The 27733-nt window shown below is 37.1% G+C and overlaps 1 protein-coding gene across 11 annotated transcripts in view; it reads left to right on the forward strand.

Moving 5' to 3' along the window:
* The window catches only part of LDB2 (LIM domain binding 2), a 363923-nt gene that overhangs the window by 211233 nt on the left and 124957 nt on the right, over window positions 1–27733 (forward strand). For all 11 annotated transcript variants that reach the window (XM_058837474.1, XM_058837477.1, XM_058837476.1 and 8 more), the window contains one exon: window positions 13005–13107. In XM_058837474.1, coding sequence (XP_058693457.1) covers window positions 13005–13107 — 103 coding nt within the window. The remainder of the gene's footprint in view (window positions 1–13004; window positions 13108–27733) is intronic.

Consider the following 27733-nt stretch of genomic DNA (forward strand, 5'->3'; position numbering starts at 1 on the left):
CTAATTTTGTAGGTTCTGACAAAACATAGTGCAAAGAAATACGATAACATCTCACAGTGGTTGTCATTGCACTAGTAGAAAACAAGATGCTTGATGTGGATCCATATATTCTGGGCTGAGCTTGACATAAGGTTCTCCTAGTCTAAGAAGACATTAGCACTGAATCTTTTCTGATTTTCTGTCTCACTTTCAGATGACAGTTCCTCTGGCACTTAACACATTCCCAGAAATGGGACTGTGTAGCTGCTTGGCTTTGTCAAGCCTACTGCTCCTCAGGCTCTTCAGTACTATGAACACAAATCTTCTAGAAAAGCTCTGAAACTGTAGGTGCTCTGGGTTTATGGCACTCTAGGGGAACACGTGGTAATTAGAAAAAATTTAGGACTCTGAACATGACCATTGTATATTTTAGTTAGAAATGCGCAACTGTAATAAAACAGACAAACAATGTTATGCCCATAGTATATTTTATTGTTAATATATTAGATTTTTGAAAATAGGTCTGAGCTGCGTGATAGGTGCACTTCTGTGAGCTCTTGAAGTTATTTCAGTCTCTGCAGCAACTTTGTCCATACTTATCCATGTTATACAAAACTGTTTTCTTGCTTAAAATAGTTTTTTGTGTGTTTGAGCTTTCTCAAAGATTTGTATTCTTTCTCTTTTAAACATTTTGTATCACCACTGGTAGGTTTTTCTAGGCTGTAGTTGCACCATGTTTCTAGATCCTATTCCTTAGCTGGGGGGAAGGAAAGTGCTTTTTCAAAAGCTTTGCTTGCTCTTTGTCAGGAGCTGCCTTAGCTGGCAGGCACTGAGGGTAAAAATCTACATCAGCAGTCCAAGGTGTCACTTACTTGGCTCTTTGTCTAATGTGAAAATGAAAAATCAGAAAGACCATTAGTATTTTTTTCATTCAATAATTTATCTTGTTGGCTGGCAGGAACACACCAAGACCCAAGTTTCCAAGCAAATTCACAAGTTTTCTGTAAGCAAGTTTTCCAAATTGTCACTTTTTTATACTTTATGTTCTGCAACTTTACACAGAGAAATTTTGATGGTATTAGAAATCAGCAAAGGCCAAATACCACTTCTGGCAGACTAAGAAATTTTAAGTGACTCAGTTTTACTGATTTAACAGGTCCACAGAGTCTGAAGTGATTGGTTGTAGTTCACAGGAAGTTACTGTTGTAATGAAAAGATATTTAAAATTTCATTAAATGTTTATAGACCCAGAGGTGAGGCCCCAGTAGATTATCATATATAACATACAGTCATATTTTTAAAAAAATACTACCTGTTATGAACTTTCAACTGGATCATATCAGGTCTCAGCTGCAAGGATGACCTTAGTTGGTGATTTCCTTGACATGTAGCTCACACTTGGCTTTGCTTACTTTGTTTAAATTTAGATTTATACATTTTTCATGTTTAAGCAGTAGGGTAGCTAGTAAATAGACACTTTTAGTAAATAATTGCTCATGTTGTTACTAGTTGACTGACAGCAAATGAAATCCTATAAGGATTTTTATACATTCTAGTGGTAGTGATACAGCTAAGTGGCCACTTGGTAGGTGAGAGCTTTGTTTGTCTAGGGTTTTAGCATAATCATTAAATCACAGCTTTCTCTAATTGCTTCAGCTGCAGCCAAACTCAGTTGGATGGGATTCTGAAGCAAATGGAATCCTGTCACATTCAATATCAGTGTTTGCTTTATTAAATAGCATTCCTCTGGGGACCTGCATAGAGTTTTGGAGTTTTTAATTTGTTACATTATGTAGTAGCTGGCTTCTGTAAAGGAATTGTTCACCAAGCTGCAATTTTATTATTACTATTGATGCCTTTTTACTTTAAATGAGGTTGACAAGATAAGAGATGCCATTTAGAAGAAAGCTTTACTTACTTTGCTCAGTGAAGACTGAGTTTTGAGAGGGAGCACTTCTTGGCATGCATAAATTCTCCCATTTCTTTTGAAGTGAAAATTTAAAGTTAATAATTAAAACAAACACACAAACCCACTCTGTTATCACAACCTCTATACTGCATTCTCTCTATATTTCTTTCAGTGCCTTTCAGTACAGTATATCCTTTGATTTAGCAACCGTAACAGCCTTGTCAGTGATCTGTTACACTGTTCTACAATATTACAGCAGCAATAACAGTAAAAGTTTTGGTTCTAAGTAGATTTTTCATGGAAAGCAGGTGATTCAGACATCTCCATTTAAATCAGAATTTTAATTTGTAAATGCAGATGTCAGTTAAAAAAATGCACTACCTTGTGCTTCTCACCACCAAAACTTGCAAACCTGAGAATATGCAAGTGTCTGGAGCCCAACTCATATTCACTTTGTCAAAGCAACCTGAACTCCTGTTTACTGTTCCTTTGTTAATCATGGCTGTACATGCCCAGTGGTGAGTGTTATGTGCTTGAGAAGCGTAGTGCTACACCACAGAAACAGAGCAACTGAGTGATCTGATGATACCAGGATAAAGCATGAGTAATGTCAGTATTTGATAGGTGTTGTCTTGACCTAGGATTTTCTTATATTTCAGATTACTAAGGATGCAGGAAGATATATATGAGCAATTCTGTCTCTATTTTAATTGTATTTTATACAGGAGTTTTGTATCCAAATACAGTACGAGATAAAAAACAGGACTTGAGGGCCTGTATTTGCAACTGTGGCTAACTGGGGAGTAAAGTTAGGAAGCCAGGAAAATAATCACATCTTCTTAATTTAAAGCATTTCATACTGGCAGAAATCTTTAACCAGTTTTCCAACTTCTGTCTGCCACTTGGAGCTTTTTATATGAAACAGCAGGAACCTGGCAGCCTGGAGATCTTTGAGCATTGAGAGCAAAAACTTGAACATCATTTAAAGGTTTTCCTGCCAAGACTGTAAAAATCTAGACAAAGTAGATACAGTTGTTTCACCCAGCTTTTCACATATTTTTGTTCTTCACTAAGCTCTCAAAGCCTAAACCAGTTTTCTTCCTGACTTTTAAATTCTTGGTAGATATATAGAATAGGATTTATCTTACCTACCTTTATCCCTAAAAATGTTACATGGCTAGACTGAACCATTCTCTAGGCTCCCTCTACAGACAGTGAAGAGACAGAGATCTCCAGGAGGCTTTTTATCTCACATGAATTTAGACAACTGTCTTGGGGTGAGATGAATCCCAGCCCTGTTGTCACCCTCTAGCTTTGATTCAGCAAATGTAACAAGTTCCATTTCCATGCTGGGATTTGGAGCCTTGCATAGAATATTCCAACATCTGATTTCCACTTAATTTAATGGAAAATGAATGCATAAGTCTTTTAATTAGCTTTGAAAATCTCTGCCTTAATGTTTGATTAAGTTTGAATGCACATGTTTTTGTATATTTACAAGCAGTAAATGTAGCTGTATTATTTTCAAATACCTGAGCATCTGATAGCTACAGCTGATTAGTGGTTCAAATGGCCACTGCAGATGATACTATGCTGTAGTGTTGAAAACTGGAACAAGTATGTAGAGTCTAAAATATAGACTTAATAACTTAATACCTCACAATTATCTTTTTTCTTATCTCTCTCTTAAATAGAATTTAGATTCTGAAACACATTTAGCACAGATAACATTTGTGGATAGAGTGACATCATCAGCTGACAAAAACGACTGTGATTACTAGTCCTAATAAGTACAGAATGCATACTGGAATTAACTTGGAGTGTAGTTTTGCTATACTATGGAATTAATCCTTTCAAATGATCACAAGAGTGGGGTTTCTGATATGGGTTGAATAAAAAATTTGTAAGAACTTTTAAGGGACGTAATTTGCATCATTGTAACTCCTTTACGAAAATATTTGTTAATTACCACTGTTTTGTTTTTTTTTACTTAAAGAATATACATTGTTTATGAGCAAAGATATAGAGGGGTTTTTCTATTACCTACACATAACAAAGAACTCGTATTTGTGCTTTACCATTGCTTCTTGCCAAAATTTCTGTAAGGTGCCATAATGTTTATTTCTCTGTATTGTCTGGAATTATACAGTGCTTTTACAATTTCTTTGGGTGATACCTGGACACCCAAAACCAGAGTTCTATTATTTAACAATTAAATGCAGCTATATATAATTTAAAGTGTAGACATAGTTGTATATTTTAACAAAAGTGGTTTCTTCAATACTTCTTTCTTGTTTTCTCCTTTTCTGGCTAGTTGTTGCTAAATTAAATCTTTGTGCATGAGATTACCTGTCCTCCAGAGAAAATGGGACATAAAATATGGTTGATCTTTTCTGCTTCCTCTGCCTCCCAAGATAAAACAGCTCTTGGTTAGAGCTGTCCATAATTTTCATATGCTCTTACCTGGTTGCAAAGCTTAATAGGAAGTCATAATTTTGAGTTAATTAGACTTACAGACTAGCAAAAGGATAGATAGATCTCAGCTCAGCAAAACATTTAAGAATATCCTTAATTTTAAGTCTCTTGCTGAGTCTTAGCAAGAGTTTTTCAAAGTCCTGCAGGGTAGAGTTGTGCTAGAGTTGTGTGTAATGGTCTGGGTTGGAGGGGACCTTAAAGATCATCTGCTTCCAAATTCCCTGCCACGGGCAGGGGCACCTTTTACTAGACCAGGTTGCTCAGAGCTCCAGCCAGCCTGGCCTGGAACACTGCAAGGGATGGGGGATCCACAGCTTCTCTGGCCAACCTGTGCCAGTGCCTCAACACCCTCACAGTGAAGAATTTTTTCCTAATAGCTAATCAAAACCTGCTGTCTTTCAGTTTAGAGCCACTTCTCCTTGTCCTATCTCTACATGTCCTTGTAAATAATCCCTCTCAGGCTTTCTTTGTGTATACAGAGATATATATCTCCTCACCTATATGTCTTTTCAATCCATATAATCATTTCTTATGATAAAATCAACTCTTTGTAGCTGCATTACCTAGCCCTTTCACTATTTGATACTTCTGCAAGACTCCAGAATGTAACTGGAAGGATGGTTTTTCTTACCTCTGTTTCCCTTTCCTACCTGGATCATCATATTTGCACAAGAATTAGGAACAATACATAGCAGGATAAGTTTTTTAACTCAGCTGAAGAGACATTTATGACCTCTCAAAGTACAGTCTGTTAGTTCATAATTTAGATTGTAGCTCTTCAGAATCAGGGACCTCTGAAGGTCCCAGCTTTCTACTTGTCTCCAAAACACGTGGTGCTTTTTTGAGACTCCAGTAATCAAAGAGGTGGGGAGAGTACAGCGTGGAATGGAGGTGTCAAGGACTGTCTTCATCATGTTCCAACACAGTATTTAGATGCTGTCAGTAATAATTTTATTTTCACTGTAATATATGGAAAAGGGATTTGTGTTCACTAAATTTTAGAGCCTTGGGAGTTGGTGCAGTTGGAGAGATAGACCTAGAGAGACTAATTTACTAATATTGCTGGGAATATGAGTTTTTTTCCTGTGCCCTAGTGACACATAATATTTGATGCTCTATATTCACTCATGGCAATACTAGTTATTGCCTTTTCATTCGGATAGATGGCATAGCAGCTTCCATTTACTCATAGAGATGGAAGTAAACAAGGTAAAAAAGAAACCAGGTCAAAATGTCAGAGTAAAATAAGAACATTTGTATGGCTGACAGTAGTACAGTAGATAATAGACACACTTAATATTCCATCTCTATAAACTATTCTCAAAGGCAGAGGCTGTGGGGTATTCTCTGGCAGAATAGAGAAATGTAACTGTGGTTCATTTTTGATAAACACAAAACTCAGTTCTGTGATTTGTCTGCAATGATCATGGATTGAGAATACTACTAAGAAAATCTATTACTGTTTCCAGCCAGCTAGAGATACTGACATGGCTATTGAATAAAAGGCTCAAATTTTAAACAATTTTGAATATGGATTTAGTATGCATTGCGTATACAGCAAGTACTAACAGATACTCTGCTATGGGTGAAAGTGTATATTTCTGTTAAAAACTGAACAATTCGGTTGTTAATGCCTAATCTTTTTGTTCTCACAACCAGAATATAGGTCTTATCCTTAGAGAACAAGTTGTCAGTCTTATCCCATATATTTTAAAAGGACAAAAGATCAGCTTCTGCTGGTCATTGATGATATTGCTGTGAAATCTCAAGGATGATGCCATGTTGGCAATAAGGAATTGGCAGTGGAGTGTGTCTTAAGCCCAGCTTCACTGCTCTTTTTCTCCCTTTCTCCTATCCATTCTTGTGCACAAGTTTCAGGAATGGAAATAATGAATTCAAATTAAAGAAGCCAGTGAAATGACACATTTAATAAATTAACTAATTAACTCCTTCTGTTCTGTACTGCTTACAGATGAGTATTAAACTGCAATCTCCTGTCTGCTGCAGGTAAATAGTCAAATATGCACTGAGTGGATATTTAAGAATTCATTTCTCTTTTGTCCACAAGCTTCAGTAAAATTTAAAGACTGACAAATAATAGGTTTTAAACCAGGCATTCTTCTCTGATTCTGTTATTATACTGAACCAGGTATGTCTCAGTCTTATCCTTTCCTGACAACTTAAGTTAAAAATCTCTGTAATTTTAAGCACTACAATTGTAAAAGGATAGCCAAATTGTTATACATGTAGCATCTGTGTAGATGGAAAAAATGTGTATTTTAAAATATAAAATATAAAAATAAAATTTAAAATATAATACATAAAAATTAGATGTAGTGGAATAACTGTTCTTTTATAGCTGTGTGTAGACTGGTCTTACTATTTTCCTGTCTAGTGAGTATTTCCCAAAAATACTCTTAACAAAAGGTATCTAATTTGGGCAAATGTTAGTGGAAGGGGTCAGCCATCCTTCTGAATACAAGAAAAATATTTGTTGTCTGTAGTTCAGTGTCAGCATGTTTCAGTTAATCTGAACCCCTGGAAAAAATTCCCAGTTGCTATTTGTGACATATAAGTGACATTATCTCAAAGCAGTATATCTGCAAAGCTGCATTGTATGGCCAGTGTCATTACTGTGCAGTGTTTTTGCTAAAATGATGCTGATTCTCATATGCATGGGTTCAGATTCAGATTCAGAAAATGGCATAAATCAATTTGACTATTTTGCAAAGCCTCTCTCTTTTTTTTTCTTTTTTTTTGTTTTGTTTCTCCCATTTGTATCTAAAATCAAATAATTAATGTTTGATTTTCTGTTGCCTGATAGTGTACTGATTTATAGGCCATAAAAATAGGATCCTTGATATATCAGGCATTTCCAGTGAATGTGTAAGAGTAACTCCCTCCTATGGGCCTTTTCCTGGAATTCCTTTGGATTTTTAAACCTACTCCAGATTTACATGAGAAACAGAGATGTTGACCCCATTTTGCACCCCAGTCCATCTCTCTGAGGAGGTATTGCTGTGGGGATCTGTTGCATGATTATATTCTGCTGTTACAATAAAACAGAAACTTGGTGTTGTTTCTTTACTGTACAATTAAAAATAAGTTCCTAAGTGGAATGTAAACAATAGTTTAATTAATTATTTACTGAGCTGAAGAGACTGATATGTTTTGGGCATTGAGCAGAGTTTTGGCAAGAAGTTGCAAGTGTATAATGGAACAGAAAACTACTTTTGACCAAAGCCAAGTCTTAAAATCTTTCAGCCAGTTTTACTACACATTGTTTGAGAGATGGAATTCAGCCACACTAGTAAGTGAAATAAAAGAAAGCAACACCATTAAAACTGTGAATATGTGTGAAATAACAAATGGAAGGAATAGAGTCGGGCATTCCTGGCAGGGAAAGGGAAATGGAAATTCTGTAAGATACCACTAGGTGTAAGATTAAAGGTATATTTAATTCTGTGTAAAATATGCTTTATAAATAAAGGATATTTGTTTCAAATAAAATAAATGAGATAGAACAACAAATGAAAAAGCAATGGAAGTGGTTCTTAAAAAACAGCCCTGAGTTACCAGATTGGTCCTCTTCTGAAAGTATTTTACTAACTATAGGGTACTGCATATTCCTAGCAAGGATAGTGGGAAAATAAGAAAGGTGTGCACCTTCTTGTATAACAGTCAGCCATATATGGGTTTCCCACCTACATACACATGAGCATTCCACTTTTTCACTCTGTTCATATTGTTTCCAGGAAAACAAATCTAGGACTCAGTGTCTGTAGTCCATACTAAATGAATACGAATAGCAAAAAAACTTATTCCAGATTACAAAACCATTGTGCTTTGTAGGGCCAGATCTATAGATTAGTACTTAAATTTCCAAATCTACAAAATTAAGATATATAGATCCCTATTAATTTGTTACTCGTGCAATTTGTATCAGAATCTTAAATATTTTAAGTAGAGACAAGATTGGTCTAATTTAAAACTAATGGGGAAAATTATTGCTTTCTTGTATCTGGACATTTTATTTTTCATGGTTTGTCTGTGTGCTTTGAATATAAACTTCAGTGTCAATTTTTTTTTTGGTGAGTTTTGTAATTTGTAATGGCTGTGGAGTTTTTCCAGGTGTATTTAATGGCAAAATCTTATCTTGAACTGCATTATGAAAGCTCAAGTGTAGTTTAATTTGCTGGGAACAGGAGGAGGGAAGGAGTGCCATTCTTTCCTTAGGGAGACAGCAGTTCCTTGTGCAACATTAACGTAAAAGAATATGAGACACATATATGTTGCCAACAGGAATGTAGATGTATAGAGTTCTGAAAATAGTAAGTGTCAATAGGGAAGGGTTGCAGATGCCAGAAAAAAAATGTAAGCTCCCAAGCACACTCTCTCTTTTTATTTTTGCCTTGTCCAATGCCAAGATGGATGTTTAAAATTCAGGTTTTCCCTAAAAAGTGATTATTAAAAAAAAGTCTGACTTCAGAACAGATGTGTTTTCTGTGTGTATTCAGAATCATATTTATTTGTTGCCATAACTCTGTTTGAATATACTATTTACACCTGTTACACATGTGCAGCCAAGAGCAATGTGAGGCAGAAACCGAATTTGGCTTCTCACCGGGCATGAGCTGTGGAGCTGCTGTACAGGGGCAGCTCTGCCAAGAGGCTCGTGGGCAGCAGGGTCTCTATATCCACTCCCCTTGGGAACACAGCAGTCGTGCTCTGCAGCTCTTTCCCCTCTGTGAAACACTAGCCTAGAAATCTGTAACACGGCATTAAACCACTTACCCTGCAATGGCAGCAAACGGAACCAATAATTACTTCTTCTATCTGTGTTAGCCACTGTGCTCACTCTTCTTTGTAGCAGTCTTTTCATATAGTTGAGGACTGTCATCATGTTCCCCTGTGAGATTCTTCTGTCTTATACAAAACACAACTAGATCCTCTACCTTTCTTCTTTTGAGTCTTTTGGGGTTGGTTGCTTTGTTTTCATGTGTCCTTAAACTCATTGATTCCTTTGGCTCTCAGCTAATTCCTTTAAGAGTGGGTGGCCCAGACTTGGCCAGAGTACTCAAGAAGTGGACAGTCTATTCCAGTTGAAGTCCTTCCAGAGATGTGTTTCCTGGAGTGGAAGAGTATTGTATCTAAGACATCTCCCTAATTTCCAAGAGCATTGGATTGCTGACATATTTGCTTTATGATCTAGACCATTTTCTATAGTATTGCTTAGCCAGTTATTCCCCATTTTGGTTTTGTGCTTTTGTCACTTGACTTTACTGAATTTCATCTTCATTTCAGATCGTTTCACCTGTCTATCAAAATAGTTTTGAATTCCAGTTCTGTCCTGGAAGGTATCTGCATCCTTTCAAGTGTGATTTCATGTACTGATTTTTTATGTCAGTCTACTCTGCCTTCCAAGTAATTAAACAAAAATTAAGGAATTTGGAAAAAATGCCATGGCCTCAGTTGGCCTCATATTCCAGTTGCAAGATCTATCACAGGCAAGTGGAAAAGCCTCATGTAGCTCACAGACTCTTAATCATGTAAGTGTGTAAGGTGTAAAGAAGAACCCAGCTTGACTGTCAAATCACACAGTGAACATACGGGACTTTTAGATGGAGGGGAAAAAGAACATCATTGTATTTAAAATCTGATTACCTTTGCCAAAGAAATCAGAGTCAGGAAAAAATATTGAAACAGTAGGATTCCATTTACTTGGAGACCCTATTCAGGATTGAGCCGTGCTTCAAATTAAAAATAATACCAGGGGTGGAGGGGATCAGAGGGAACAATGACAGTTGTGGAAGAAGTCGTTTTGCTGCTTGGGTACCTGGCCACAACATCATGGCATCTTCACTTCTGACCCGACTTGCTGGCTGTCTCTGCCCTCTTCTATCCTGTGACCTATTCTTTAAGTTTATTTTAATACGAAATATTTTTAGAGAATTAATTTTTTTTTGTTATGTTTAGGCCATTATTTCAATGTTTGAGCATGTGAGTGCACTACGTGAAAGGGAGGTTGCCATGGTAATTTCTCATTATTGTTGAATAGAAAAATAATTACTCTGGCAAAATCCCCCGTAACCTGTCAAAGCATAAGTTAAAGATGCTGGAGGGCAGCCTTGCCTTCACCATTCCCTTTTTGCAGAAAAAAAAAAAAAAAAATTTTTTTTTTTTTTTGATAACTGGATCCTATTTTGGTTTGGCTGGGGACACCTCATTTGGTTTTGTTCACATTTGGCTTTGAGAGTAGGTGGGCACACCTGTGACAAGGGTGGGGCAGAAGATTAATCAGCAGAGCATTTCCAAGGTTGACAGGATTTATATACTCTTTTTTAAGGTCAGGTTTCCTTTCTGTGGGTGGGGTGTTGCATTTTATATTTTCCCTTCTTCCTCACCTAAATTATGAAAATAATAGCTTAATAACAGCAAAATAAAAGCTTAAGATAAAGACCTTGGACTGTGTTCAAACTGTGAGAAAATTTGGATATTCCATCTAACCAGGGAGGGAATCCACAGCAATTCCAGTTCCACATTTTCCTTGCTTTCAAGACTTCTTGGGAGCCAGCGTGCGTGCAGATATGTGAGTTTTTGAGGTGAGGCCCTGCACTTTCCTTGCTCTTCTCTATCTTTCCCATGTGCAGTTACATCCTGGCTTTGTGGTGCTCTCCTTTTTGTTCCCATGACATTGGATGCTCCAGTGATACTCAACTCCTGCATTAACAAGAGCTGCAAGTGTGATGTGTAGCATTGCTGAAATTCTTCCCTCCACTCTTCCTTCCCTGTGACAAGTATGTCCAAAAGGTTAAATGGTACTGCAGCCTCTCTTTAGTCAAATGGCAGAGTGGTAGCTCATAGCTACTTGTTGGACAATACACTCTAGTAGGGGCTTGTAATGCAGCCCCCCAGGCTGTGCTGAGTGCAGAGGGGTGTTGAACACCTGTGTGTGTGCTGAACACATCTTTCATGCTTACCAGTGTGTATTTCATGCTTCCTCTTGTGGCTGCTTGGCTACTCAACACAGCAGTGTTTGCACATAGGAACACTCATCAGGTTTACACCAGGAAAGAACAACAATTCTCTGCGAGAGCAGATTTCTGAGATGTGGGGACAGCTTTGATACCTCTTTGTGTGACTGAATGGCAGGGCTGTATGGTCCTGTCATTGCCAGGTGGGATGAGCCTTGGCAGGGAAAGTGTATTACAGGCTGTGACTCAGACAAGAAGTCTCTCTAGGGTCTCTCTGGTAGGAACCAGATTGTTAAAACCTGTCCTTACCATTTCTCTATTGGATGCTTGACAAAAAATCAAAGTGAAATTGAGAGGCAGGAAGTATACCTTGCTTAACATTTTGGAGTGAAATCCAAAAGTAACATCATCAGGAAATATAGCAGCAGAACTAAAATCCCCAGATTACTCTGCATATATATATAATGGATATGATAGATGCATATTTTCTTTAAGTTGGCATTTTATCTGAAGTTTTTTTTTTTCCTGTGAAGCAAACAAATGTTTCTTGGCTTAGATCTATATTGCTCAGGCAGTAAGAGCTCAGGCCTCACTGTGCTGAGTGAACCTGGCCTTGCACACTAGAAAGGAAGGTGCTGTGAGTGAGATAGAGTGGTTCTGAGGAGTGCATCTTCAGAAGTGTATTTCCAGCTTTGTTACCTCACTTGTGTACTACAAGTGATTTAAGTCTTGGGGCCTCAAAGGAGCAAAAGACACTGGACCAAAAATCTCTAATCCAGCTATTAAATATATGCATAGCTTTTGAATGAAATGTTTGGTGGGTTTTTTTGTTGCCCAGCTTCTGTGAAAACCCTTACAGACTGGACCACTTCTCAGGTGCTAGACATTGAGGTTTGGGTGCCTGTTGTTGATCATCCAGGTCTGAAAATGCCTGGTTCAATTGTTAAAGTCAAGAAACCACCTGTAGTGCTGTGTTGGTTGGTATATGTTTTCCATTGTTCACTATTTTAATAATTGCCATGTTCCAGCTATGTGAATTTCTGTAAGTCTAAGTATGCACAAGTCATCTTATATTTTTCACTTCTTGTATCACACTCAAAGATTTCTCACAATTACATTTATGTAACTGTCTGGTATTTCATCAACCTGAAGTAGCATTGTATTTATATTAAATGCATTGGAGTAGAATGACCATTATATTTAGTTTCTAAATAACTTTCTTGTCATCTTGTGCTGATGATGAGGTTATGTAGCATTATGGAATTAAGTACTGAGGGATTTTTCATTATCAGGATCAAAGATTTGAGACACACAACTCAGAAAAGTAGGGAAAACTCATAATTGCTTTATTTGCAACTGATTTATAAAACTATATCTAACATTTGGAAAAAAAGATGTTATGGAAAAGAAAGTTTTTACATATTTAGTATGCTAGATAAAATGGAAGACAGTTTATTATATAGTAAATTAAACACTTCAGGTTTGTTCCTTAGTTAGAACCAGCACTTTATCTAGGAAAATTAGTTTGAAATATCATATAGACATCTGTACCCCAAAACCATAGGTGAAGAAGCCAAACTAGGTGTGATCCTGTTGAGTTTCTTTTACAACAGATGAACATATTTTCATTTTGCCTCCTGTTAAGTGAATGATCTGTTGCTTCCTAGGATAGTGACAACCTCTGGTGGGATGCCTTTGCAACTGAATTTTTTGAAGATGATGCAACCTTAACACTTTCATTTTGTTTGGAAGATGGACCAAAGCGATACAGTAAGAAATGTATATTTTTTGTTCTAATGTTAAGTATGAGTTTCTAAAAACAGTTTATCTGTACAAAACAGATGCAACCCTGGCAATGACAAAGTCACTTGTGTATATTTAGTGACTATTAAGTTACATTAAAGAATTCTATGAATTTGGAATCCATTTTCTATGGAATTCCTCTCAGTTTTATTACATGGAAATAAATTATTTCCTAGTGGAATGAAACAAATAATAAAATATAATCTTTGGATTTTTTATTTTTTAATCAATGTGCTTTGTGGCTGTGCTTGTGCTCTTTGGTGATTTGTCTTCTGCAAAAATTCAAGTGTTAAGTCTTGTGTGCAAAATTGTTCACAGAAAGGGAACTTTGTAGCAAAAATCAGTATTTTTGCTGGAAGGACTTCCAAAATTAAAGAGGGATCAAAAAACCAACAAATTAAAATCTATGTCCTTGCTGATGTAGATAAGGATTATTCCACAACTGTGTGGATCTATGCTGCTTGCACATATTAAGGACAAGCCTTGGATACTGTCTGAGCAGCAGTGGAAGTCTAGAATACTCTCAATGAAGCACTAAATGAAAGCTTGACTAAAAGTGAAGCAGTGAATAAATCTGATGGCATTGGAATCCATTGCCTGCATATGCTGAGCGGCAAAAAGGAATAAAATTCATTGAACAAATTGTTTGAAGTGAATAATTTGCTCAACTTTAGCACCAAGCAATAGAGAGAGAAGTAAACATTGTAAAACTGCATTGCCAATTGTTTGACTCCATTCAGAGTGACCCCTGATTCATGGTGACAGATTGTGCTCTCCACTTAATGTTCTGAATCTTGTGAGGTTCTTTTTCATGAGAGTGACTGATTGTCAGCGTATCACTCACATACTTTTAATTCCTATTATCAATTATCTCAGGTATTTATTTGACAAGTGTTACCTTCTTCTGGAGAAAAAATAACAGCCGCTTTGAATGCATGTTTCTGGGATTAGTGTTGACAGAATTACAGTTTCTTGCCTTTCAATGCAAGTGATAACTCTCTAAAGGTCCTCAAATTACAGCCTATAGCAACATTGCTAACAGCTGATCTGTCCTGATTAGGTTGAGTCAACTTGTCAGATATCAGATTTGCTAGTTGTGTTATCAGTCCAGAAGGCACAGATACATCAGCAAAAAAGCAATTAATGTCCAGTTAGATCAGAGGGAGTTGTGATTCTGGAAAACAGCGCTGCATATGAAAGAATTTGTCAATGTGTAAAATACTCCTGTTGTCACAAATGCTTGATAATGGTTGTATTATCTGTAACTGGGACAGTTTGGCATGGGGTAATACTGTGATTCTTAGCATTATTGCTGGTGAGAATGATTGAGAGATCAAGTTACTATAGTCATGCCTTAAAAAGTAAGTAGTACACATAATTTTTCCTTTGGTTTTAATTTCTGACCTCCGCACAAACTGTTGTTGCTTTTGGTTTATTCTCAGCAGCTGGAGTTGAAGCTCCACATTAAAGGCTCTTTGCTGTTAATTCATATTTCCTTTCCTTTGTTAGTTAATATTTATTTAATACGGAGCTATAGTATTAATGATGATTTTTGACATGAGCAGAATTCCAACTCAGTGAAACTCTGAAGAGCATGCTTGTGACTGTTCCAGTTTGAGACTTCCATTGCCTTCTGAGAAGGCTTTGAGAGCAGTCTTTCGGCCTCTGTGCTGTCCAAGTTCCTGCTTGAGGACACCTTTGGCATTGCATGTGGTGGCTGCAGAGTGGAGGTTGCATGTTAAGAGTAGCCCTCTCTTCCTAGCTGGGAACTTTGTGTCCAAGACCGTGGCCAGGAGTTGAGAACAGAGAAGTTTGCTCCCCTTACAGGTTTCTGTTTTGCTTGCCCAAGCCAGTCTCATGCTCTGCTATTCTCTTATGGATGCTCTTGGCATCTCCCAAAAACCATAAAAACACCCAGTCCCTCTATTCCAAGCAGGTGAAATTGCTGACCAGGGGCTGTGCCTCCTGTGAGTGTGGTGTGTGGTTGCAGCACCAAACATGGAGTTATGAAAGCAGTGAAACAGAAGGGCCCTTTTCTTCATCTGTGCTGTCTCCAACAAGACACCTGCCTCCTTGCCTAGTGTGTATGTTCTTTAGGATGGAGAGGGCATTAAACACATTGGAACTGGCAGAGAGGAAAGGGAAAGGACAAATTGCTTGTTCTTACTATTGCAGGCACAGACAGTAATGGAGGGAACCAAGATAAGGCCCAGGAAAAGAGAAAAAGGTGTCCTTTAAGAAGTTGTTTATAAAGTTGAAAGTGATGAAAGATGCTGACCTCTTGCCTTTGCTCTAGGATTCAGGTCAAAATTGCCTGCCTTTGTCTTGCTTCAGCCTGTGACAGCTTTGCTTACATTTGCTTACATTTCTCTGACATTGGTTGTGGCTACCACCTTATTTTTTCCTTTGGGCAATGGTTTCCCTCTTCTGAGAAATAAAATATTCTCTTTTGGAACAAACAAATTCAAGAAAAACCCTTATATGTGTGCGTGTGTGGAAAGGACAGAAACTTTTTTGCTGTCCGTGGCCTCATTTTTCTCTGTGTTATGGCAATTCCCAGTCCATTTCCCTCCTTTTTCTCAGGGCTATCCAGAACTTGTGTTAAGCCATCAGAGACGTGAAGAAGCATGATGTTTTGCCCCAGGTTCCTTCTTCAGAGCCCCTCAAGAATGTTGTGGGAGGCTGCTGGGAACTAATCTTGAGTGCAGTTCCCAAATTCCTTTTGGGGGCTTTTTTCCTGTGGTTGTTTTAAACTTTTCCTTTCTTTGAGTTTCATTTTGTAGTCTGTTTCCCAGCTGTCTCTGCCTTCTGCTCTTACCTGAACAGTCCAATTCCACAGCCAATGCAAATGTTCAGAGCAGGCCTGTAAATCAGTGTTTGTGTAAGTGATAGAAATTTTTTTTAAAAAAATGTCTTTTATTTGCTTCCCCTTTTAACTTCTAATATACAGTTTTGTCCAAGAGATTGTAAAGGTTGTGAACTCACCTTTATTTTGTTTTTGTCTCAGAAAACAAAATTGCTTATTTACTTTCGTGGCCCCAAACTGAAGCTTTATGAAGAACACAAAATATTTTTAGGTCTTTCATTCCTATTACCATGTTTTATAGCACTCCTCTCTATACTGAGGAAAGTATTTTCTCTAAACTGCGAAAAGCAGTTTTCTTCCCTTTGCTGTTCTCAATGTTTCTCCTCAACTGTCAGCTCTGAGATGCTTTCATTTGGAGGGAAAAATAGATGTGGTTCAAAATGGGGATTTTAAGTCACTGGGTTATGTTTACTTTGCTTCATGTCAGGCAACACTATGTACTGATACTCGAGCTAGCTTTAAATGTCCCTGCACGGCACAGCATATAAATATACTTACTCATGCCCTGGGAAGAGAAGTGATTTGTTAGTTCCGTGATCCACCGGTGTTAATTAATTTGATTGCCAGATTTGTTAGACCTAGACCTAGTTATCTGTGCAGAACAATATTCTGCCTTGGATAGATGTGACTTGAAAGCCCAGCTTAACTTTTTCATGCAGAGATTTTGTGTCAGACCAGAAATAGCTGCTGCGCCCATCTTTGCAGCTCTTTTTGTCTTTCTTCAGTATTTGATTTCTGTAGATGCAAGAACTTTACCTTCTGCAATCCTTTCTCCCTGGCACAACATTCCAGAAAGAAGATAGTATCGTCTTTCAAACAGCCACTGAAAATACATATTTCTCTTACTTGCTTATACCCCTCAGCTATTCTTTTGGTCTGCTATTATCTATGAACCCTACTCATATTACTGAATTCTATGTTGAAATTTTAAAGAAAATGCTGCAGAAAATAAAGCTATATTTTAAGTTAACAAAGGTGTAAACTAGGTATTTCTCTAGTCTGGCTATTTTGGCTATCCTGAGATGGAGAGAAACCTCACATATTCCAGTGCTTAAAGACAAGGAAAGATTTCTGAAAGCAGAGATGCTACCTGTCTTACACTGCATTGAATTATAGTCAACAGAAACTAAGAAGTAAACACATGAAGTTCATTCTACAGTGAGAGCAAAATTAAATTTGCTTTTATATATTGTGCCCTGATTTGTTTGTTCAAGAAACAAATAGGATTTAAACAAAATTGAAAAAAAGAAAATATGCCTAATGGAGCAGAATTTTTGTTTCCTTGTTGTGGATAAAGCATTCATTTCCTGTTAAGAGGCTTCTATCCCTGTAAAAGAGTAAATACTAGACTCTGATCCATTGTTGCCCAGGTTCTTTGTTTCTCAGAGACAAAATATTTCCCGAACAGATAAGAGAAACAAGTTTGATTGACAGCTCTTAGCAGAGTCTCATCAGCTGCTGTGCTGACAGCCTGGTGATGCGCACTGTGCTGATGTGGTGGGGACTGACAGGTGATTGACAGCCCAAGACTGTGGAGACAGGAAAGATGAAGCATGCTCAGTAAGAATAATGTGCAGTGTTTATGCAGCACTGCAGAGAATAGGAGCTAGAAATTTAACTCTTTCAGGGAAAGTGCTACTTTAATGCATAATGAATGCAGTTGCCACTGTACAGAAAATTAGAGCTTGTCTACATTTCTCTTCCGTTCACTAAATGATTTCTTTCCATGGAGGAGCCATAATGCTGTGAGGAAGCAAAAGCATGAGGTATTACATTTGTAGCTGTAAAAAAAAAAATCATGTGTGGTAGATATGATGGAGCCCTCAAAATGGATTTATTTAAGCTTATAGATATAGAATATATTGAGAATTTCAGGCACTTTTTATAGGCTTTCATCACCCAATTTTATATGGCATTGCATAATGTTACACAGTAGAAATTTCAAAAGGAACAATTTGAGCTTTTTGCTCTCCCTATCCCTAGGAAAATATAGTGAATTCAGTTTTATTGTTGCTCTGAATCTGTAGCTGATAATTGAATATGTATTTTCTGTTATAATTTCTACTGCAGTTTGTGTTTGGAATGTACAAGGTAACTATACCATGCCTTGCATTTTATGCCCTTTTTTTTCATTTTCTCTACTTTGCTCATGAGCCCTGTTTGATTTTTCTTCATAGATAGCCAGATAGAAGAGGGAGAAAGAAAGAGGGAGAGAGAAAGAAAGAGGGAGAGGGAGAGGGAGAGGGAGAGGGAGAGGGAGAGGGAGAGGGAGAGGGAGAGGGAGAGGGAGAGGGAGAGGGAGAGGGAGAGGGAGAGGGAGAGGGAGAGGGAGAGGGAGAGGGAGAGGGAGAGGGAGAGGGAGAGGGAGAGGGAGAGGGAGAGGGAGAGGAGAGGAGAGGAGAGGAGAGGAGAGGAGAGGAGAGGAGAGGAGAGGAGAGGAGAGGAGAGGAGAGGAGAGGAGAGGAGAGGAGAGGAGAGGAGAGGAGAGGAGAGGAGAGGAGAGGAGAGGAGAGGAGAGGAGAGGAGAGGAGAGGAGAGAGAAAAAAGGTTTACTGTGCAATAGTTTCAGAGTGAAGTTTAGGCCAAGTGCCAATATCAACAACTTTAAAGTGCTTATCTAAGTTTTTCTGTGCCTTTATATTGAAATTATATTTATATATTTATATTACATAAATGTATTTTAGATTTTACTATAAACTATTCAATTAATACACAGCAACGAACCTGCAACTGATTCATTGTGAATTTGACCCTGTTTTTATAACTTGTGCAATGCAGGTAACTTTATAGCCCTTTAGTGCAAAATTTTGCAGGGGTTAACAGTGAGAAGCTACATCTACTGGGTATTTCTTATAAACACACTTTGGGGATAAACAGGAAAAGTTCATCATACATTACCCACTTGCATAACTATTTTCAGAAAGGTGGTTTGGGGGGCCAGCATGCTATATTATCACCCCAGGTTTCTCTCAAACTGTCATCTAGCTTGTCTCCTATAACTGTTAGAGAGAAAATTTAATTTTCCTAGAGAAACAGATTGTTTTCTTTCCAGGAAAATCTTCCTTCTTTTTTCCCTTTATTTTTTTTCTCCCAAGAAATCAGTCATTAAACATCATTTGAGCATTCAGGTACAACACAGTAAATTGGCCTAGCTTGGTGAGACAGATTATTCTGTGTGACTCCCTGCTACTGATCATTATATACCAATATTTTAGTTTTGGGTTTTTTCAAAGTTTCTTGACAATTCTTTTGAATTTCATTTTGGAACATAGGTAAAAATTTCATTAAATTCAGATGTAAAATGTCCACAATTGTCTGGATCACCACTAGCCCCTCCATTCTCCAGCTAACGATTTCTAATTAACAATTACTTCCTAAAATTGATGTTTTAAAGAGTTCTCAATCAATTTTCCATATGCTCTATGAAAATTGTATATTAATAAACTTTACTAAGAATATAAATAATGCACTAGTAAGCTGAATGCTTTACAGGTGTCTAAGTGTATTACAGCCATGCACTTATCTTTATCACCCAAACTTTTGTAAGCTCATCAAAGAATAAAATGAGATTTGTTTGACAAGAGCTATTTTGCATAAACCCATGTTGACTGGCATTAATTACATCCCTTTCACTTCAATCTTTGTTAGTTAAATCCTGTATAATTTTTTTTCACTATTTTGTCTGGATTGATATCAAGCAAGTGTATTATGTTATGCTATTCCCTGACTGTATAGTGTCCCTTAAATATCAGCAGAGCGGTAGTGGATTTTTAAAATTCCCTCAGTAGTTCTTTTATTTTTTAATTAATATTTTATAACACCACATAAAAATTTGAAAAAACCCTTAGTACTGCCAGTTTCAAAACTTTTACTTCTCATGGATACTAGTTCAGATCCATCTTAGTTGCTGATGGACTAGAAAGTACTTTTCACTCAAGATCAACATTCATTCCAAAAGTGGAACAGAAAAGTTTCTTATACATTGATGTTAAAAGTTTTTCTGTTCCAAAATTAAATTTTTGATAAATTTCAATGTCTTATTTTCTCTAGTTTTTACAGATATAAATTTTTCTCTGCCAACTTCAGTATCTCATAATAATATTTTCTATTTCATAATGTTTTTACACAACATTTCTGACTTTTTATCTTTGCTTTTATTTTCTACAGGTGTCATAATTATCAGGATTTTTTTCCCTTCTAATTTTGTTTCCTACTAACTTTTCTTTGCCAGAGTTGTTTTCTTTTTCACAATATAGCTGTATTTTTTAGATATCTTAGGAATTCTCTTTACTTAATTTCCATTCATAGTTCTTTTCTGTATTTTCTCCTGGTCAGCTGAGCTGTGGTGAATCCAGTATTCTGAAGCACCAGCTGTATCTCTCTTACTGACTGGGATTGCCTTTTCTTTGTCTGTACTGAAGGCATGTTTTGGATGGCATTTGTACAGAAACATGTGGTCTGTTTGGAGAGTATCCAGAGGAAAGAAAAAGCCTTGAAATAAGACTTACTAAGAAAAATCAAAGAATTTGAGTTGGTCAGTCTGCAGAAGAGAAGACATGGAAAAAAGAAAGAGGAAAATGGGACATAATAACAGGACATATCAAGGAAAGGCATGTGGTCTGTTTCCATAGCCATGATGAGCAGGAGAAGAGATGCAGGCCTAAAATTGCATTAAAAACAAAACCAAAACAAATAAAAAAAAAAAAAAAAAAAAAAAAAAAAGAGGGGTTCACTCTTACTAGTGTTAAAAATGAGGTGCTTGGAGAGATTCCCTGGGGAGGCTGTGAAGCCTTTCGTAATCAGGGGTCTGCTGACCTTCACCTCTGATTTCCTGAAGTCGCTGGTCCCAAAGCCAGTGCCAACTTTCAGCTCCTTATTCAGCTCAGTCTAAGCCATCATAACCAGTTCTGGAGCAACTTACTCATCTTGGATGCTGAACTTTTTGTGATTAAAAACACCTTACTATTTCTAATTTTGAGTAGTAGAAATAATTTTCTAATACTGCTGGCTAAGCAAGAATCTGCACATGCATTTTCCATCAATTTCCTTCAGAAAGGGCATTTTTCTTTTTCTCCATATTACTGACAGGTGTTGAAGGAACAACTCCTGCTAGTTCCTGATTTGCAATTAGCAGATATGAATTAGACTTTCACCTCTGCCAGCTGCAGTCTTGTTAGCTGGCTTAGTGTTCCTGCACCTCTGAATTATCGATACCTTCAAAAGAAGGCTTCACTGCAAAGGGAAGCCACATGCAACATGTGTGTGTATTGCCTGTGTGCACACATAGCATCAGTTAGGTACTCTGTGGAAAATTTTATAATGAAAACTGTTTCATCAGCCTCTTTCTCAACTATCCTAACAAACAACTTATGATTTCAGATATCTTACAAAGGCGAGCCCAGACTTCTTGTGCTTGTAACTAAGCATGTTGTACAAATCAATATGGGAGACCCTATGTCTGTGGAGTGGTGCATGGAAAAGGGCTCCTAATGTAATAATGGCTACTAACTCCTGATGTGAATGTTGTGCAATTATATGGAGTCTCTAATTGCAATTTCTGAAACCCCAGTCAATCAGATTGGTTCTGCTGCTGTATAAACAAAGTGATAAGCCCTCTTTGGGAGAAATCTTAATATCATAGGACATGATACATTAGAGGTGTCTTGGGTCCGTTCAGAAGGCAGAAAGAATAAAAGCAAAATTAACATGAGAGAATCACAGTGATTTATGGGCTTTTCCCCTGCCCAATACAAATAATCCCTTTGTTGTGGCTGGCTTTTGTTAACCCAGTTGGTCCAAATTATGTAGCATTCAGTTATTTCTGCAGGAGGTGATGTAAATAAAATTATGGAAACCCATGCAAAATAATAGAAATTAATAGCTTTTTACATCAAAATATGAACCAATTTTTCACTGTTTTAAAATTCAAGTTAAATAATTTCTTAATTGTTTTGTGTACATAGTGATGTCAATTTTGAGGAATTGGTCAGTACTTTTTCTGTTTTGCTAAATAACTGTGTTTGGCTTCAAATGTTGTCAGTGCACTAAATTAATTTTCTTCTATTGAGAAATAAAAGTGTTCTTATACTAGAAGTATTTTAGGGTTTTTTTTCTGTGAAATTGAAAATATTCAGTGGTTATTGATTCAACTTTTAATGTTACCAAGTGATTTTTAAGATGATCAATTAATATATGTTATGTTCTTGCAGAAAAATGTGTTCACATAGTTACAGAGTTCCTGCAAGAGACAAGACTGGATTAGAATATTCAGGTTTCCCTTAGTAGTCAAGAATTTTTTTTTCTGCATTTTTCATTTTTGTTCTTTTCTTTCATTACACTCATGTTTATTTTTCAGAAGTGAAAACCTCACTTTATGAATTACCTAAGAAACACCATAAAAAATATGGAAGTTGTGTGGTAGATAGTATTTTCATATTGTTGTCTCGTTTCTAAACAAAGAGAGACATTTAATTACTTATAGTAGTTTTATCCACAATTGGTATAAACTATAACACTTTGGAGCACATGGACTGCCTGAAGGTATTAGAAACACATTTCTTTTTATAGAGCACTGGATAACTAAACTGGGCCAGATTTTTTTCTTCCCTTTTTGCATCCTCAGGTATAGGTGATCCAGGACAAAATTCCTAATTGTTCTGGCAATTTTGTGCATATTATGATGACTTTATAATAATTTATAAATTCTATATTGTGCATTTAGTCTTACCAGTGCAGTTAGTGGTGTTGCATGCTTCATGGCTTTAGCACTCTGTCAGGACAAGGCTTGTAGGCACCGGTAGTATTTTTTAAATCCAGATAATAAAATATTCGCTCCTCTACTCACAAATTTAATCTTGCAGACCTGTATGCACACACAAATATAACATAGCCAAATATACAAACATGCATCCTAATACAGTGTAGGTTCTATTACACAAAGTGTGCATGCTTGTGTTTAATGTAAAAATAAAACTTTATTAAGACTTTTACATTGTATTTCTATGGTGCAGTAGAGCTGTTCCACATGATGTACCTTATTTTTAGGCACTAGGTATTTACTGTCGTGCAATATTTTTAAATGGCTTAGGAGAACACAACATGCAACATCACCAAAAATTATGGAATCTTTATATAAATACATTTAAACTGGGTCAGCTGCAGAACCATGATTAGTAGAAATAGACTCAAAAGCTGATTCTGGACACTGAGATACTATTCCCAATTCCATATTGAAAGTTTCCCTGAATTAATGCAGTTCTGATTTTTTTTTTTTTTTAAAGTCTGCTATGTAAGGGAAGGCTCAGATATTATACAGTGACTATCATTCTTTATCATATTGAATTCTGCACTCCAAATTATATTACCTTTAAAATGTTGCTGACATTTTGCTGTTCCACTATTCTGATCCATACAGGTTTTATACCATAATATTTTAAGTTCATTCTGGTGCATATAGCAGTGTAAGCAGTACCTTGCATTTCTTGTTTCTTCTCTCCTTATTTTTGCAGAGAAGTGGTCTCTGTGAAGTATTTGCTTAGGATTTTTCAAGACAAATGAACTCAATACATAGATACTATTAAAAGTTTTCATCAGAGAGGACAGTTTATAGGCATATGTATAGGATTTGGAACAGAATGATTAAGATTTATTATATCCCTTTGTTTTTGTGGAGTTTGAACTACTTTTCTACTGAACTGCTGGATATATCCTGGTCCCTGAAGGACACTGGTATCCAGCTCTGCTTGTGCAGGAATAAGTGCAGGTCCATTGTTCCAGATATGCTCTTCTTTGAAGGATCTTGTTTCAGGTCATTAAGAGTGTTGGTATCTTGGTTTTATACTGTATGAGAAAGCCGAGAGGATTGCAAGTGAGCTCTGGGCTGCTGAGGAGATACAAAAGTACCACAGCATAAGGAATTACCTGCAACCTTGTGGTTATGCTGTGTAGGGCTGTTTCCTTGCTGCCACCCAACCAAGACATATGAATCAACAGTCAGTAGCTGTGAAAATTTTGTTGCTGAAGGGCACTATCACATGCAGAGTCTGGGTGATGTCTCTTCCATCATCTTCTGGAGCTCTGCTCTAGAATAAACTGCCTACACCTAAGTGTTCCTTCAGCCAAAGAGCCTTGTGCCTACACTCCAGGGTCATGAAAGTGCTAGTCCTTCATTATCAGTGTTACCTTTTCCATACCATTCAACTTCAAACATCTGCTTTTTATCTGTGACTCGGGTTAATCTTAGTTTACCATTTTGGATACAGTACAGGAATGTGTGCAGAGAAGCACCTGTGCACAGCTGTCTGTCCAATGGCTGCTTCTGAGGCAACTCCATCCATGCAGTTCACTGGGTACCTGAAAGTACATGTTGACCATTTTGTTGTATCTATTAAAAATCCATTACTCCCAACTCCATTTGGCTGTGATAAAGGTTTTTATATACATTTTTATCTAGCCCAGAAATATTAGAACACTATGTAATTCAATTTTATTTTTGTCTTTAATGTCTGAACTTGAATTAATACAGCATTACTTTTCATCCTGATATCAATCTTGTTCCTTTCATTCAAATCCAAATTCCTTTGTAGTACATGATTTAATTCACTAAAATAAGGTAAAATGAAACCCTGGTCCAGGAAACATTAAACTAACATATTTTTTGTGTTACATGTGATAGCAGCAGTCTGCTGTACAACTGTTTGTGTTTCCCTCCTCTCTTTTAGTTGCTGACAGGCTTTAAAACTTCTTTCCTTCTCAAGAATTGGTATTACCTCTGTTCTTCCCCCCCACCCTACCCCTGCCTTTAGCCTTAAGGAAAATAAATTCATCCATTAATAAATTATATTAGAGAGATTAAAAATACACTTTTATTTTATAAAATCAAGTCCCTATATTTTAAGCAATTTTGAACTGAAACTATTTTGATATTCTCTAACTGTGGATCTGTGCTTTCTTTTGTGGCAAATTAGCTTTGATTTGACAGCTATTTTTGTTTCAAGATTGTAGGCACACCAGCTTTTCTGAGGCTTGGCTCTTAGGGACAGTTGCACATGCATGGCTGGCTGTGCATCAAATTCTGTAATCCAAAGGGATGCTCCAGGTCATGGTCTTAAAAAAAAATAAAAGAATAAAAAGGAATAAAAAAAAAGGAAAATGATAAGGCAAAGAGATTTTGAACCACAACATGGACTTGTACCAACACATATCAAGTTGGAAAACAAAGGAATGTCTTTCTTTTCCAGACTGTTTTGGTCTGATATTCTTATTTTCTCCATTATGCATGCACAAGTAATGTAATTAGTTTATAGTTTTAAAATGCAAATGAAACAGAGGGTATCTCTGATACTGAGAAAGGTTAAACTTAGCTTAGAGAAATGTGCACAGCCTGTAGTGTGAATTTGTGTACAACTTGGGAGTTGTATTATGGTAAGGAGAATGTTCTTGACTAAACAGAAAGAAAAATTCTGGACAATACATTCCAACCACCTTCAGAAAGGTATAGTTTGTACTGTTAGTGCTCTCAGGGCCAACTTGTTGATTTAATTTATAATCTGTTGTGCTAGTGGCTGGATGCTACACTGACATCAGGAGGCAGAGCAGTGCAGTAGGAATTGCAGTATTGAGGGCATGACTTCCACACAATTCATGCTTTGCAGAGGTTTATTTCAGACTAGGTCAAACCCAGTCTAGTGAACTACCTGCCTGTTAGTGGCTGGCATGCATTCAGTGCCTTCCTGGAGTCCATCTGACTCCTTTCTTACAAAGGGGATAGAGTCTGTGAGCTTGGAGACCTCTCCATGTCATGGACCAAAGCAAGGTGATTCAGCCACTGCCTTCAGAAAAGTGTTCCTTAACTGAGCTAAGAAGTGAGTGTTAATTTAGGTATGGAACAGGGATTCCTTTGTGATGCCTTCATTAGGCACCCTGCCAAGTGCCATGTGTGCCATCCTGGGATGAAAAGTTCATTTAATTTTACTTTTGATATCATTCATACCATAGCCCTAATAACCCTCTGCTCTTCTCCCTTCCATGAAAAGCATCCAAGTCCTGAAGGAGTCTATTCTATGTATTCAGCACCAGTCATGTTCCTATGACAATGCTTTTCTCTAGTCTGATGACAATTCTTCTTCCTCCCACACCTGCTTGATTTTTTTTTTTTTTCTAGAGCTGTGGAGAAGATAGACTGCTCAGCACAAAATCTCTTGCCCTTTTAACTTATTTTAGTCTCTGTGAGGTCTGCAGCCTTGCTCTGCAGCTGTGTCTCAGCCCCTCCAGTGCTGCTGACCTCCCTTGGAGTGAGCCAGGGGCTTGGCACTAGCTCGTTTTCCTGCTTGGACCCACTTCCCCCATGTTGGGTCAAGGAATCAGCCCCATCTGACAGTCCTTGAGTGCTGTGTAGAAACCACATTCCTCAGGGAATATGCATGCTCTTGGCATACTTTGAAAGGCAGTCTTAAATCCCAAAATGCTTTCTTCTGAAGCTTCTTTCCCCCCATCAATTCTCTTTAATAATAACAAAGACAAAAGACCTATTTAGGATCCAATGATGTGATTCTACAGTAGAGAGCTCAGATATAATAAATATAACTTTAGCTGCTCCTAGCAATAACTTTCAACAGAATGTAACCAATATGTCAGTAGATATATTGTGAACTGCATGATTTCAAATAAGTATTAATATACCTTGATATGTCTCTTGATTGTAGGAAGGTGCACACATATATCTACATTGTAGTAAATTTGTATACTATCAAATTCATTTGTGCAAATGTATGTGATCATGTAATTACACTCTGTATGATTGCAATACAGATGCACAGGGAATCAGGATTAAGATTGTGCTGTCAACTTCAATTTGAATAACCCCTGGCATCTGAGCATGCTGCAATGGAACATCGGCTTTTGGTGCAGCTTTTGCTGCAGCTGCTAGAATTAGGATCAATGCCTGCTTCTCTTTGGCAAGTTACTGCTATCCTGAACACAGGTGTGGTCATTCTGATCAGGTCAGCAGCAGCACACAAAGGAAGTAATAGAAATGAGGGTAATGCCCATTAGCTAGGACAGAAAGGGCAGTGTAGCTTCTCAGCAGAGGCAGTCAGTGAGGGCTATGGCACAGTCTACAGAACAGAGCTTTCCATGCACTGGGCCACCACGAGTGCATCTTGTTACAAGAAAGTAATGAAGTGGCCTGAAAGAGGGTTAGCAAGGACAAGCGTTCATCATTACTCAACTTTTAGATGTCCTACTAGAAAGGAAAAGAATGCCATTATTTTATTTTTGCTTGTTTGTATAGTGTATTATGAGATAATCATTTAAGTCTGCTTAAGTTGAATGATTGTTTAAAGACATCTTAGTATCTACTGAAAATGCTAGTTAATACCAGAGACAGCAAACAAAAGATATTTTTTACAGGGAGCATGTTAAAACTATTTTTTAAGCAAGGCTTTAATGAGATAATATTGGCATGTGAGAATTTCCTGGTTTGCATGTCTTGCCAGTTTAGTATTCCCCTTCTGTCACTTCTGTTTTAAAGTAAGGTTTATTGGAATTGCACAGCATATATATAATTTGTCTTTATGAAACTGATACATTTACTCACCAGACCATGACACATTCCTCTAGACCTGTTGATAGGATCTAAACTGTACTTCTTCTGTGTGCTTTGAATTTGAAAGCAAAAGTCAGCAGGATTGAAAGGGACAGCTATAAGGCCTTTACCATGAAATTTTG

Source organism: Poecile atricapillus, chromosome 4 (genome assembly GCF_030490865.1).
Source record: "Poecile atricapillus isolate bPoeAtr1 chromosome 4, bPoeAtr1.hap1, whole genome shotgun sequence".
Lineage (NCBI taxonomy): Eukaryota > Metazoa > Chordata > Aves > Passeriformes > Paridae > Poecile > Poecile atricapillus.